Source organism: Hyla sarda, chromosome 3 (assembly GCF_029499605.1).
Source record: "Hyla sarda isolate aHylSar1 chromosome 3, aHylSar1.hap1, whole genome shotgun sequence".
Lineage (NCBI taxonomy): Eukaryota > Metazoa > Chordata > Amphibia > Anura > Hylidae > Hyla > Hyla sarda.
This window is the reverse complement of record NC_079191.1, coordinates 247,084,785-247,097,798: the sequence shown is the minus strand read 5'-3', so window position 1 is coordinate 247,097,798 and position 13,014 is coordinate 247,084,785. Positions and strand designations below refer to the sequence as shown.

Sequence of the window (13,014 nt, the reverse complement as noted above, 5' to 3'; positions counted from 1 at the left end):
GAAAATTTAAAGTATGGGGCATCACCAGCATGTTAGTGTAAAAATAATTATTTTTTTACACTAACATGCTGGTGTAGACCCCAAATTTACCTTTTCATAAGGGCTAAATGGAGAAAAAGCCCCCCAAAATGTGTAACACAATTTCTCCTGAGTACGGAGATACCCCATATGTGGCCCTAAACTGTTTCCTTGAAATACGATAGGGCTCCGAAGTGAGAGAGCGCCATACGCATTTGAGACCTAAGTTGGGGATTTGAATCTGCCACAAAAATACCCCACGGCAGTGTTTCCCAAACGGGGTGTCTCCATCTGTTGCAAAACTCCCAGCATGCCTGGACAGTCAGTGGCTGACCGGCAATACTGGGAGTTGTTGTTTTTCAACAGCTGAAGGATCTGTTTTGGAAACACTGCCGTACAAGACTTTTTTTTTTTTTTATTATCGGGGAGGGGGGGAACTGTGTAGGGGTATGTGTATATGTAGTGTTTTACTTTTTATTTTGTGTAGGTGTAGTGTAGTGTAGTGTTTTTAGGGTACATTCACACGGTTGGGTTTACAGTGAGTTTGAGCTGTGGCGAAAAATTTGCCGCATCTCAAACTTGCAGCAGAAAACTTGCTGTAAACCCACCCATGTGAATGTACCCTGTACATTCACATGAGGGGGGCGGGGGGGCAAACCTCCAGCTGTTGCAAAATTGCAAATCCCAGCATGCACTGACAGACCATACATGCTGGGAGTTGTAGTTTTGCAACAGCTGAAGGCACATTGGTTGCGAAACACCGAGCGTTTGTTACTTAACTCAGTGTTTCACAACCAGTGTGCCTCCAGTTGTTGCAAAACTACAACTCCCAGCATGTACAGTCTATCAGTGCATGCTTGGAGTTGTATATTTGCAACAGCTGGAGGCACACTGGTTGCGAAACACTGAGTTAGGTAACAAACTCTGTTTCACAACCAATGTGTCTCCAGCTGTTGCAAAACTGCAACAATCAGCATGCATTGACAGTCGAAGGGCATGCTGGGAGTTATAGTTTGAACGCCAGCTGTTGCAAAACTACAACTCGAAGCATGCCCTTTGGCTTTGCATGCTGCGAGTTGTTGCTAAGCAACAGTAGGAGGTGAACAGGACTCACCTCCTGCTGTATCCTGCCCCACTGTATGCTGCCGCAGGGACCGATCCTGCTGCTCCTGTCGCCCCCACCGATCCTGAGGGGACCCTTGCCGGACACGGGCAAGGTAGGAGACCCCCACCGGCGCCGATCTCCGATCGCCGTCCCGATCACCACCCAGCAGGTCCGTGATTGATCGGTTCCGACCGATCAGTCACGTGATCGTGAGGTGGCACCCGTGCCACCTCACTCCTGTTGGGTATGGGTGAATGGGGCTGTCTCGGACTTTTTTCTGGGTCACCGGGTCACCAGAGACCGATTGACCCGGAATAGCGGAAAATCACAGGCTTGAATTGCCGCGCGATTTGCCGGGATCGCTGACATGGGGGGGGGGGGGGGACGGGGGGGTCAGGGCGATATACCGGGATGGCTGCTGATAGATATCAGCAGTCACTCCGTTCCAATCACTGCATCCAGAGACGCAGTGATCCAGGAAAGCTGCGCCGTAAATGTACGGCACTGTGCGCCAAGTACTTCTCAGCAGCGCCGTACATTTACGGTGCTTGTCCTTAAGGGGTTAAAATGCTCATCATGAGTGCAATTTCTTTTGTTTCTGCACATTTCCCCAAACAGAATGTTGTGTATTACGTGTCTGGGATGGCACGAAGATGCCAAAAGAACTGAATTGGTGGCAGTTTCTATCCAGAAGGGTGTAATCTCAATCTTGGCTTATCTATTGGATAAAGTGATATCCAAGAAATTAATGGAGATATTACTGAGATGAGAAGTAAAACCAAGATTGAGATCATTATTACTGATGTATTCTACAAACTGTAAAAAACGTGATTCGCTCTCCTTCCAAATAATCAGCAGAATCTCCCTATCCAATGAATCTCCTCAAAAATGGATTATGTGAAGTGAAAATATACTGTTGTTTCCAATGAAACATAAACATTTTTGCAAATGAAGGGGAGTATTTAGCCCCCATGGATGCTCCCCTGGTCTGAAGGAAAAAATCGCGCCATCGAACATAAAATAATTGTGGTGTAACAACAGTTCTGTTGTGATGACGAAAAATTCCTTCAGACCAGTGGAGTAGTTACTGAACCTATCCAGATGGTAAGATAGCGCTTACAGCCCCTTGGACCACGCAATAGAGGGATACAGCCCTGTTACATCACACGTCGTCCATGAAAATTCCTCACTCCATGTTATTTTATCCAAAATGTTAATGACATGTTTGATATCTTGCAGGAAAGTCGGGTTATTTTAGTTAACACTTGCAGATAGTGGTCCACCCAATCCCCAAGGCGCTCCACAAGGGACCCTATACCAACCACAATGGGTCTGAGGGGAGGTGAAAAAATGCCCTTGTGGACCTTTGGGAATGAGTGTAACACTGGAATAATGGGGTTAGACACATACAAGAACTCTTCTAATTTTGTATCAATAGCACCTAATGCTAATCCTTACTCCAAGATTTTCTTCAAACTGCCCTGGAAGGTTTTAGTGTGGTCTCCTTTGAATTTTCTATAGGTGGCATTAACAGACAAGATATACATTTTAAATTTCTTATATAGCCCTGAGTCTAATACGATAATATTCCCCCCTTGTCTGCATTCCGTATTGTATGATAATTATTGTCGCACTACTCTTTTAATGCAATTCTTTCCCCTTTATTTAAGTTGTCAGATATATTTTTAGTACTCACTTTCTCATGCAATTTGACTAAATCCCTCTCCGCCAACTCCTGGAACCTATCCAGGGCCTCCGAACGGGAGTCCACGAGGTAGAATCCAGGGTTGGTGGAGTGGTAAGGTACCTGCATAATATCACAAAAATCTTCACTTTCTTTTTGTAGGCTGGACAAATGCAATAGTGTATTCTGATCAAAATTAGTACAGATAACATTTACAGAATTAGCACTACTGGAATCTTTTTGTACATTTGCATTTTCCCTAGAGGGGGATTCATCTTTCATGGAAAAAAAAGTGTCTCTGTAATGTCAAACCTCATGCCAACTGTAAACTTACATGTTGGCATGAAGTTGAGTCCTTTACTCAGCAAGGTGATTTGTGCCAGAGATAGTAGGCATGCTGACAGGTTGGTTACTGGGCTTATTACGGGGTCATCAGCGACCGCAGAGGATATCTCTTTCCTCCGATGTCTGTGGCCTGCTTGCCTGGTTCTTTTGCCTTTCATATACTGATCAATGCTATACCATAGCATAGCATTGATCAGTGCTATCGGAGCTCCATTGCTCCAACCTGGATCTCAGGCATGGAGCAATCGAGCGACGATGGGATGCCGAGGAGGAAGGTAGGGACCCTTATTATGTGTCCTCATGTGTCCGGTTTTACCCCAGTGATCCAGATGAAACCGACTGAGCTGCCGGGAAGCATTTTTTAAAAATTTTAGATGCGGTTATCAACTTTGATCGGCACGTCTAAAGAGTTAATGACTGACATTGGCCTGAACGGCAACGTCCGACATTAGCCACGGGACTTGGCTGCTAATAGCAGCTGGGACAGTGCGGGTATGATGCAAGCTCAGCTCCTGAGCTCGCTTCATAACCCTGCCGTGCCGCAGTGCCGTTTATAAACGGTGTTCTGCGGCAAGGGGTTAAAGAGCTGGGAGAACATTCTCATCTGCATAATATCTTACATTTTTCTTTCAATAAACAATATAGCAATGCTTGAAAATGTCTTATTTTACATCAACTGGCTCGAATTTCTACATCACATCACTTCCCTTGGCCTTTAAATGTGTGCTATGAATTTACTTTTGCAGATACAGATGCTAGTGTTGTGGAATCAGCTTTAGAAGAAACTGGCTCATTGACCCTTACAGAAGCGAGAAATGTAGATGGCCTCAATTATCTAATGGTAACTACACCATAAAGCAATGAAAACAGGGAAAAATCTTGATATCATCAAAAAAAAAAAAAAAAAGAAAGCCTTGAATACTCTGAACACTCGGTAATTTCCAGAAATATTTGTATGTAGCCAGGGAAAATGGATGTAACCGATTCATTAAATTGATGTCTTTATTACAGGTAAAAAAGAATTTAGTAACAAGTTCTGTTGACGCTTGTCACAAATAAAACAATTGCTATTGTGTATGATTGTTTACTATTGTTTTTTGTTTAGAATTTTATGGTAGTATTTCCTTTGACTAGTAAAAAAGAATAGACTTGTTTCCTAAAACCAGCTATACAAATTAGATGCGTTTTACCAAGAGCTGTTTTTCCCAACCTTTTAAGAAAAAAATACAAGCTCAGACTGACTACTCCAGCATGCATGTTTGTGTGAGTCAGCCACTGTCTGCTAGATTTTTACCAAATCTTTCCTGAAATTGATACATGTGACTCTAATATATTTGGCCATCTTAAAATTGTTTTCCTAAAGTGTTCTGTAATAAACTAATGATGACCACTTGTAATGATAAACCATCATTTTCATATCAGTTTGATCTCTGGATCCCCCACTGGTTTTGGCCATTTGGCTGTGCAGTGAACTGTAGTTACCCCACTGATAATAAATGATTGGTAATATCCTACCCACCTAATGGGGGAAACTCCCTTCCTACTGGGGAGACCTACCAGCCTACTGGGGCACCTGCCTTTCTACTGGTAGTACTTAGCTTCCTATTGATGACCTAACATGGGGATTACCTACTGGGATGACCTACCTACGGGAATCAATATACTTAACGTGAGGAACTTTCGACTTTCTCTCCCAATCCACCTAGTGTTTGGGGGCACAAAAAGTGTAGAAAAGGTCAGGATCCTTAAAACATCAGGAGCCTAAAATATTTGTGCAGCAGATTTGCAAAGATGACTCATGGCTAGAAGCAGTTTTCATGGTAGTGTTGGCTAGATGAAGATGAAAAGGATTTAGAAAGACACAAAAAGATATGACCGTATGAAGAGTGGTAAAATGTGGTCCTGCTGTGGAGGTATTCTTTAAAGTGTACTTAAGCTTTGGAACAGATTCAAAGACATCATAGAGATGCTAAGACCCCCACCGATTGCTTGAATAAAGGGACAGAAGTGCTCGTCTGAGCTCTCTATCCCTTCTTTTCTCATATACTTTCACTAGGTTTGTATACCGCATACTGAGCTTTTTCCATATAGGCAAGCAGAAATGTAGGGACACATTATTTACAGGAGCACTCATATGCTTTCATTCTAGTGATCGGTGGGAGTTTCTGCAGCAGAACCCCCATCGATCACAATTTCTTACTTGTGTCTATGACGTTTCTGTCAGGGGCAGAGCTCCGGCCATTAATTCTGGCTGTAAGCGCTCCACCCTCCCTAACTTCTCTGGCTCTGGGACTTGCAGTGCAGGACGCATTCGCACGCGTGTCCCGGGCATTACTAGGGGCAATGCTCCGGCTGTGTTATCTGGCTGTGAGCGCACCCCTTCTGCCTGTATTGTCGGCTCCGGGACCTGCTATGTGGAGCGCTCCCGCATGCGAGCCCCGGGCATCTCCTTACCTTCCTCTGTCCCCGGCCTCTCTTCTGTCTTGCCTCACTGGTGCGTGCATCTCCTGTCCTGCTAAATTTAAATGCTCAGTACGCCCTTAATTGGTGCCCTACTGGGCAGACCGTATATTAGTCCGGCACCTCCCTAGTGTGGTTCCGGATCTTCATGCTTCATGCTTAAAGAAAGCGTTTCTTTTGTGTGATCCATATAGTGTTCCTGACCTCTCTCTTGTGACCTGACCTTGCTCCTTTGCCGCCTGCCTCCTGACCTTGTGCCTGTGATCTGACTATGCTTCCTTGCTACCTGCCTCCTAACTTATTGCCTGTCACCTGACTACGCTATCTTGCTGTCTGCCTTCTGACTTGTGCTTCATCTGACTCCACCTTCTTCTGTGCCAAGCATCATCTGGGCAGCGACCCTCATGCCTGGGGTAGCGACCTGCCACAGCAAGTCCATCCTGCTTTGTGGCAGGCTCTGGTGAAAACCAGCGGCACCTTAGACTCCGCTCCCTGGTACGGTTCAGTCATAGTCCACACAGGACAGCTGATCCACTACAACTACTCAGCCCTTATGGAAAGATCTTTATAGTAAGATCCGGCCATGGATTCAGCCCAGGTTACTCTGCCAAGTGTAGCCAACATCTCTACTAAAGTGGCTCGACAGTCAGCACAGATTGAACAACAAGCTCAGCAGATTTCTCAGCTTTCTGCACTGGTGCAACAACTCCTAGCATCACAACAGCCTCCACCTCCATTGGCTGAACCCTGCGCAACTCCTGCTCCCGTTGCTTCAGCTGGTTCCAAGATCCGTCTGTCTCTGCCTACTAAGTATGATGGAGATCAGAAGTTGTGCAGAGGCTTCATTACTCAGTGTTCCATGCACCTTGAACTCCAAGCAGATCAGTTTTCCACTGAGCGTTTCAAAGTGGCTTTTGTCATCAGCCTTCTTTCAGCGAAAGCTTTGGCCTGGGCTATTCTGCTCTGGGACCGCAATTACCCATTGTCCTCAAATCTCCAGACTTTCCTTACTGAATTCCGTAATGGTTTTGAGGAACCTGCCGGGCTTCTTCAGCAGAGACAGCTTTACTGAATCTCCGCATCTTGGCCTCTGAACTGGCCTGGAATAATGAGGTCTTGCGATACCTGCAAAAAGAGCCTCTCAAGTAGGATCAAGGACACCTTGGCGGCTCAAGATCTTCCTTCTTCCCTGACCCTTGCTACTTGTTTTGACGTGCGGTTCTCATAGAGACATGAGGCGCTTTGACGTGAGAGTGAACCACTCCGGTTACGGCTGTTACGCCGAGCGCTCCGGGTCCCTGCTCCTCCCCGGAGCGCTCGCAACATCCTCGCTACGGCAGCGCCCCGGTCAGACCCACTGACCGGGTGCGCTGCGATACCGCCTCCAGCCGGGATGCGATTCGCGATGCGGGTGGCGCTCGCTCGCGATGCGCACCCCGGCTTCCGTACCTGACTCGCTCTCCCTCGGTCCTGTCCCGGCGCGCGCGGCCCCGCTCCCTAGGGCGCGCGCGCGCCGGGTCTCTGCGATTTAAAGGGCCACTGCGCCACTGATTGGCGCAGTGGTTCCAATTAGTGTCTTAACCTGTGCACTCCCTATGTATACCTCACTTCCCCTGCACTCCCTCGCCGGATCTTGTTGCCCTTGTGCCTAGTGAAAGCGTTCCCTTGTGTGTTCCTAGCCTGTGTTCCAGACCTCCTGCCATTGCCCCTGACTACGATCCTTGCTGCCTGCCCCGACCTTCTGCTACGTCCGACCTTGCTTCTGTCTACTCCCTTGTACCGCGCCTATCTTCAGCAGTCAGAGAGGTTGAGCCGTTGCTAGTGGATACGACCTGGTCACTACCGCCACAGCAAGACCATCCCGCTTTGCGGCGGGCTCTGGTGAATACCAGTAGTGACTTAGAACCGGTCCACTAGCACGGTCCACGCCAATCCCTCTCTGGCACAGAGGATCCACCTCCTGCCAGCCGGCATCGTGACAGTAGATCCGGCCATGGATCCCGCTGAAGTACCTCTGCCAGTTGTCGCTGACCTCACCACGGTGGTCGCCCAGCAGTCACAACAGATAGCGCAACAAGGCCACCAGCTGTCTCAACTGACCGTGATGCTACAGCAGCTACTACCACAGCTTCAGCAATCATCTCCTCCGCCAGCTCCTGCACCTCCTCCGCAGCGAGTGGCCGCTTCAGGCCTACGACTATCCTTGCCGGATAAATTTGATGGGGACTCTAAGTTTTGCCGTGGCTTTCTTTCACAATGTTCTCTGCACTTGGAGATGATGTCGGACCAGTTTCCTACTGAAAGGTCTAAGGTGGCTTTCGTAGTCAGCCTTCTGTCTGGAAAAGCTCTGTCATGGGCCACACCGCTCTGGGACCGCAATGACCCTGTCACTGCCTCTGTACACTCCTTCTTCTCGGAAATTCGTAGTGTCTTTGAGGAACCTGCCCGAGCCTCCTCTGCTGAGACTGCCCTGCTGAACCTGGTCCAGGGTAATTCTTCCGTTGGCGAGTACGCCATACAATTCCGTACTCTTGCTTCTGAACTATCCTGGAATAATGAGGCCCTCTGCGCGACCTTTAAAAAAGGCCTATCCAGCAACATTAAAGATGTTCTGGCCGCACGAGAAATTCCTGCTAATCTACATGAACTCATTCATCTTGCCACTCGCATTGACATGCGTTTTTCCGAAAGGCGTCAGGAGCTCCGCCAGGATATGGACTTTGTTCGCACAAGGCATTTTTTCTCCCCGGCTCCTCTCTCCTCTGGTCCTCTGCAATCCGTTCCTGTGCCTCCCGCCGTGGAGGCTATGCAAGTTGACCGGTCTCGCCTGATACCTCAAGAGAGGACACGACGCCGCATGGAGAATCTCTGCCTGTACTGTGCCGGTACCGAACACTTCCTGAAGGATTGTCCTATCCGTCCTCCCCGCCTGGAAAGACGCACGCAGACTCCGCACAAAAGTGAGACAGTCCTTGATGTCTACTCTGCTTCTCCACGTCTTACTGTGCCTGTGCGGATATCTGCATCTACCTTCTCCTTCTCTACTATGGCCTTCTTGGATTCCGGATCTGCAGGAAACTTTATTTTGGCCTCTCTCATCAACAGGTTCAACATCCCGGTAACCAGTCTCGCCAGGCCCCTCTACATCAATTGTGTTAACAATGAAAGATTGGACTGTACCATACGTTACCGCACGGAGCCCCTTCTAATGTGCATCGGACCTCATCAAGAAAAAATTGAGTTCTTGGTCCTCCCCAATTGCACTTCCGAAATTCTCCTTGGACTACCGTGGCTCCAACGCCATTCCCCAACCCTGGATTGGTCCACGGGGGAGATCAAGAGCTGGGGTACCTCTTGTTTCAAGGACTGCCTTAAACCGGTTCCCAGTACTCCCTGCCGTGACCCTGTGGTTCCCCCTGTAACCGGTCTCCCTAAGGCCTATATGGACTTTGCTGATGTGTTTTGCAAAAAACAAGCTGAGACTCTACCTCCTCACAGGCCTTATGACTGTCCTATTGACCTCCTCCCGGGCACTACTCCACCCCGGGGCAGAATTTATCCTCTGTCCGCCCCAGAGACTCTTGCTATGTCTGAGTACATCCAGGAAAATTTAAAAAAGGGGTTTATCCGCAAATCCTCCTCTCCTGCCGGAGCTGGATTTTTCTTTGTGTCCAAAAAAGATGGCTCCCTACGTCCTTGCATTGACTACCGCGGACTTAATAAAATTACGGTAAAGAACCGCTACCCTCTACCTCTTATCTCTGAACTCTTTGATCGCCTCCAAGGTGCCCACATCTTTACCAAACTGGACTTAAGAGGTGCTTATAATCTCATCCGCATCAGGGAGGGGGACGAATGGAAAACGGCATTTAACACTAGAGATGGACACTTTGAGTATCTGGTCATGCCCTTTGGCCTGTGCAACGCCCCTGCCGTCTTCCAAGACTTTGTTAATGAAATTTTTCGTGATCTCTTATATTCCTGTGTTGTTGTGTATCTGGACGATATTCTGATTTTTTCTGCCAACCTAGAAGAACACCGCCGGCATGTCCGCATGGTTCTTCAGAGACTTCGAGACAACCAACTTTATGCCAAAATGGAGAAATGTCTGTTTGAATGTCAATCTCTTCCTTTCCTAGGATACTTGGTCTCTGGCCAGGGACTACAAATGGACCCAGACAAACTCTCTGCCGTCTTAGATTGGCCACGCCCCTCCGGACTCCGTGCTATCCAACGTTTTTTGGGGTTCGCCAATTATTACAGACAATTTATTCCACATTTTTCCACCATTGTGGCTCCTATCGTGGCTTTAACCAAGAAGAACGCCAATCCTAAGTCATGGCCTCCTCAAGCGGAAGACGCCTTTAAACAGCTCAAGTCTGCCTTTTCTTCTGCTCCCGTGCTCTCCAGACCTGACCCATCTAAACCCTTCCTATTGGAGGTTGATGCCTCCTCAGTAGGAGCTGGAGCAGTTCTTCTACAAAAAAATTCTTCTGGGCATGCTGTTACTTGTGGGTTTTTTTCTAGGACCTTCTCTCCGGCGGAGAGAAACTACTCCATCGGGGATCGAGAGCTACTGGCCATTAAATTAGCACTTGAGGAATGGAGGCATCTGCTGGAGGGATCAAAATTTCCAGTTATTATTTACACCGATCACAAGAATCTCTCCTATCTTCAGTCTGCCCAACGGCTGAACCATCGCCAGGCCAGGTGGTCTCTGTCCTTTGCCCGGTTTAATTTTGAAATTCACTTTCGCCCTGCCGATAAGAACATTAGGGCCGATGCTCTCTCTCGTTCCTCGGATGCCTCGGAAGTAGAGCTCTCTCCGCAACACATCATTTCTCCTGACTGCCTGATCTCCACTTCTCCAGCCTCCATCAGGCAAACTCCTCCAGGGAAGACCTTCGTTTCTCCACGCCAACGCCTCGGAATCCTCAAATGGGGTCACTCCTCCCATCTCGCAGGCCATGCGGGCATCAAGAAATCCTTGCAACTCATCTCTCGTTTCTATTGGTGGCCGACTCTGGAAACGGATGTTGTTGATTTTGTGCGGGCCTGTACTGTCTGTGCCCGGGATAAGACTCCTCGCCAGAAGCCTGCTGGTCTTCTTCATCCTCTGCCTGTCCCCGAACAGCCTTGGTCTCTGATTGGTATGGACTTTATTACAGACTTACCCCCATCCCGTGGCAACACTGTTGTTTGGGTGGTCGTTGATCGATTTTCCAAGATGGCACATTTTATTCCTCTTCCTGGTCTTCCTTCAGCGCCTCAGTTGGCAAAACAATTTTTTGTACACATTTTTCGTCTTCACGGGTTGCCCACGCAGATCGTCTCGGATAGAGGCGTCCAATTCGTGTCAAAATTCTGGAGGGCTCTCTGTAAACAACTCAAGATTAAATTAAACTTTTCTTCTGCTTATCATCCTCAATCCAATGGGCAAGTAGAAAGAATTAACCAGGTCCTGGGTGATTATTTACGGCATTTTGTTTCCTCCCGCCAGGATGACTGGGCAGATCTTCTTCCATGGGCCGAATTCTCGTACAACTTCAGAGTCTCTGAATCTTCTTCCAAATCCCCATTTTTCGTGGTGTACGGCCGTCACCCTCTTCCCCCCCCTCCCTACTCCCTTGCCCTCTGGTTTGCCCGCTGTGGATGAAATAACTCGTGATCTTTCCACCATATGGAAAGAGACCCAAAATTCTCTCTTACAGGCTTCATCACGCATGAAGAAGTTTGCTGATAAGAAAAGAAGAGCTCCCCCCATTTTTTCTCCCGGAGACAAGGTATGGCTCTCCGCTAAATATGTCCGCTTCCGTGTTCCCAGCTACAAATTGGGACCACGCTATCTTGGTCCTTTCAAGATCTTGTGCCAAATTAATCCTGTCTCTTACAAACTTCTTCTTCCTCCTTCTCTTCGTATTCCTAATGCCTTTCATGTCTCTCTTCTTAAACCACTCGTCATCAACCGTTTCTCTCCCAAACTTATTTCTCCTACTCCTGTCTCCGGTTCTTCAGACATCTTCCCCGTAAAGGAGATACTAGCCTCCAAAAAGGTCAGAGGAAATCCTTTTTTTTTAGTGGACTGGGAGGTCTGTGGCCCTGAAGAGAGATCCTGGGAACCTGAGGACAATATCCTAGATAAAAGTCTGGTCCTCAGGTTGTCAGGCTCTAAGAAGAGGGGGAGACCCAAGGGGGGGGTACTGTTACGCCGAGCGCTCCGGGTCCCCGCTCCTCCCCGGAGCGCTCGCAACATCCTCGCTACGGCAGCGCCCCGGTCAGACCCACTGACCGGGTGCGCTGCGATACCGCCTCCAGCCGGGATGCGATTCGCGATGCGGGTGGCGCCCGCTCGCGATGCGCACCCCGGCTTCCGTACCTGACTCGCTCTCCCTCGGTCCTGTCCCGGCGCGCGCGGCCCCGCTCCCTAGGGCACGCGCGCGCCGGGTCTCTGCGATTTAAAGGGCCACTGCGCCACTGATTGGCGCAATGGTTCCAATTAGTGTCTTCACCTGTGCACTCCCTATGTATACCTCACTTCCCCTGCACTCCCTCGCCGGATCTTGTTGCCCTTGTGCCTAGTGAAAGCGTTCCCTTGTGTGTTCCTAGCCTGTGTTCCAGACCTCCTGCCGTTGCCCCTGACTACGATCCTTGCTGCCTGCCCCGACCTTCTGCTACGTCCGACCTTGCTTCTGTCTACTCCCTTGTACCGCGCCTATCTTCAGCAGTCAGAGAGGTTGAGCCGTTGCTAGTGGATACGACCTGGTCACTACCGCCGCAGCAAGACCATCCCGCTTTGCGGCGGGCTCTGGTGAATACCAGTAGTGACTTAGAACCGGTCCACTAGCACGGTCCACGCCAATCCCTCTCTGGCACAGAGGATCCACCTCCTGCCAGCCGGCATCGTGACAACGGCGTTATCCCCACTTGGCCCTTTATTGTGAACTTATGCCTTTATTGTGCTAGTCCTGAACACTTCCTAAAAGAGTGTAGTCTTCGTCCTCAGCGTCCAGGAAATGCTCGCACCTAGGGCATGTAGGAGAGGCGTCCCTGGGTGAGAATAGTACTTCTCCCCATTTAACCATGCCTGTTCGTCTTCTCACTCCCAGGAAGTCTTCTTTCTTCGCCTCTGCCTTCCTCGATTCTGGTTCTGCAGGGAACTTTATTGATGCCTCCCTGGTCCAAAAACATTTTTTACCAGTGTCTCAGCTAATTAAGCCACTTTATATTTCTTCTGTTAGCGAAGAACACCTAAAGAGTAAGGTCCTTTTTGTGCACTGAACCTCTCATCATGCAAGTAGGAGTGTTACACAAGCAAAATATACAGTTCTTAGTACTTCCTCATTGTGCTTCCTTGGCTACAGCTTCATTCTTCTCAGTTAGACTGGAATTCTGGAGAGGTTTC

General features: G+C 48.6%; 1 protein-coding gene across 1 annotated transcript in view; it reads left to right on the top strand.

Annotated features, from left to right (window-relative positions):
• The window catches only part of ROS1 (ROS proto-oncogene 1, receptor tyrosine kinase), a 190,164-nt gene extending 185,825 nt beyond the window's left edge, over positions 1–4,339 (top strand). The window contains exon 42 of the mRNA XM_056563593.1: positions 3,899–4,339. Within this exon, the coding sequence (XP_056419568.1) occupies positions 3,899–4,008 (110 nt within the window). The 3' untranslated portion in view covers positions 4,009–4,339. The remainder of the gene's footprint in view (positions 1–3,898) is intronic.
• Positions 4,340–13,014: the final 8,675 nt, after the last annotated feature.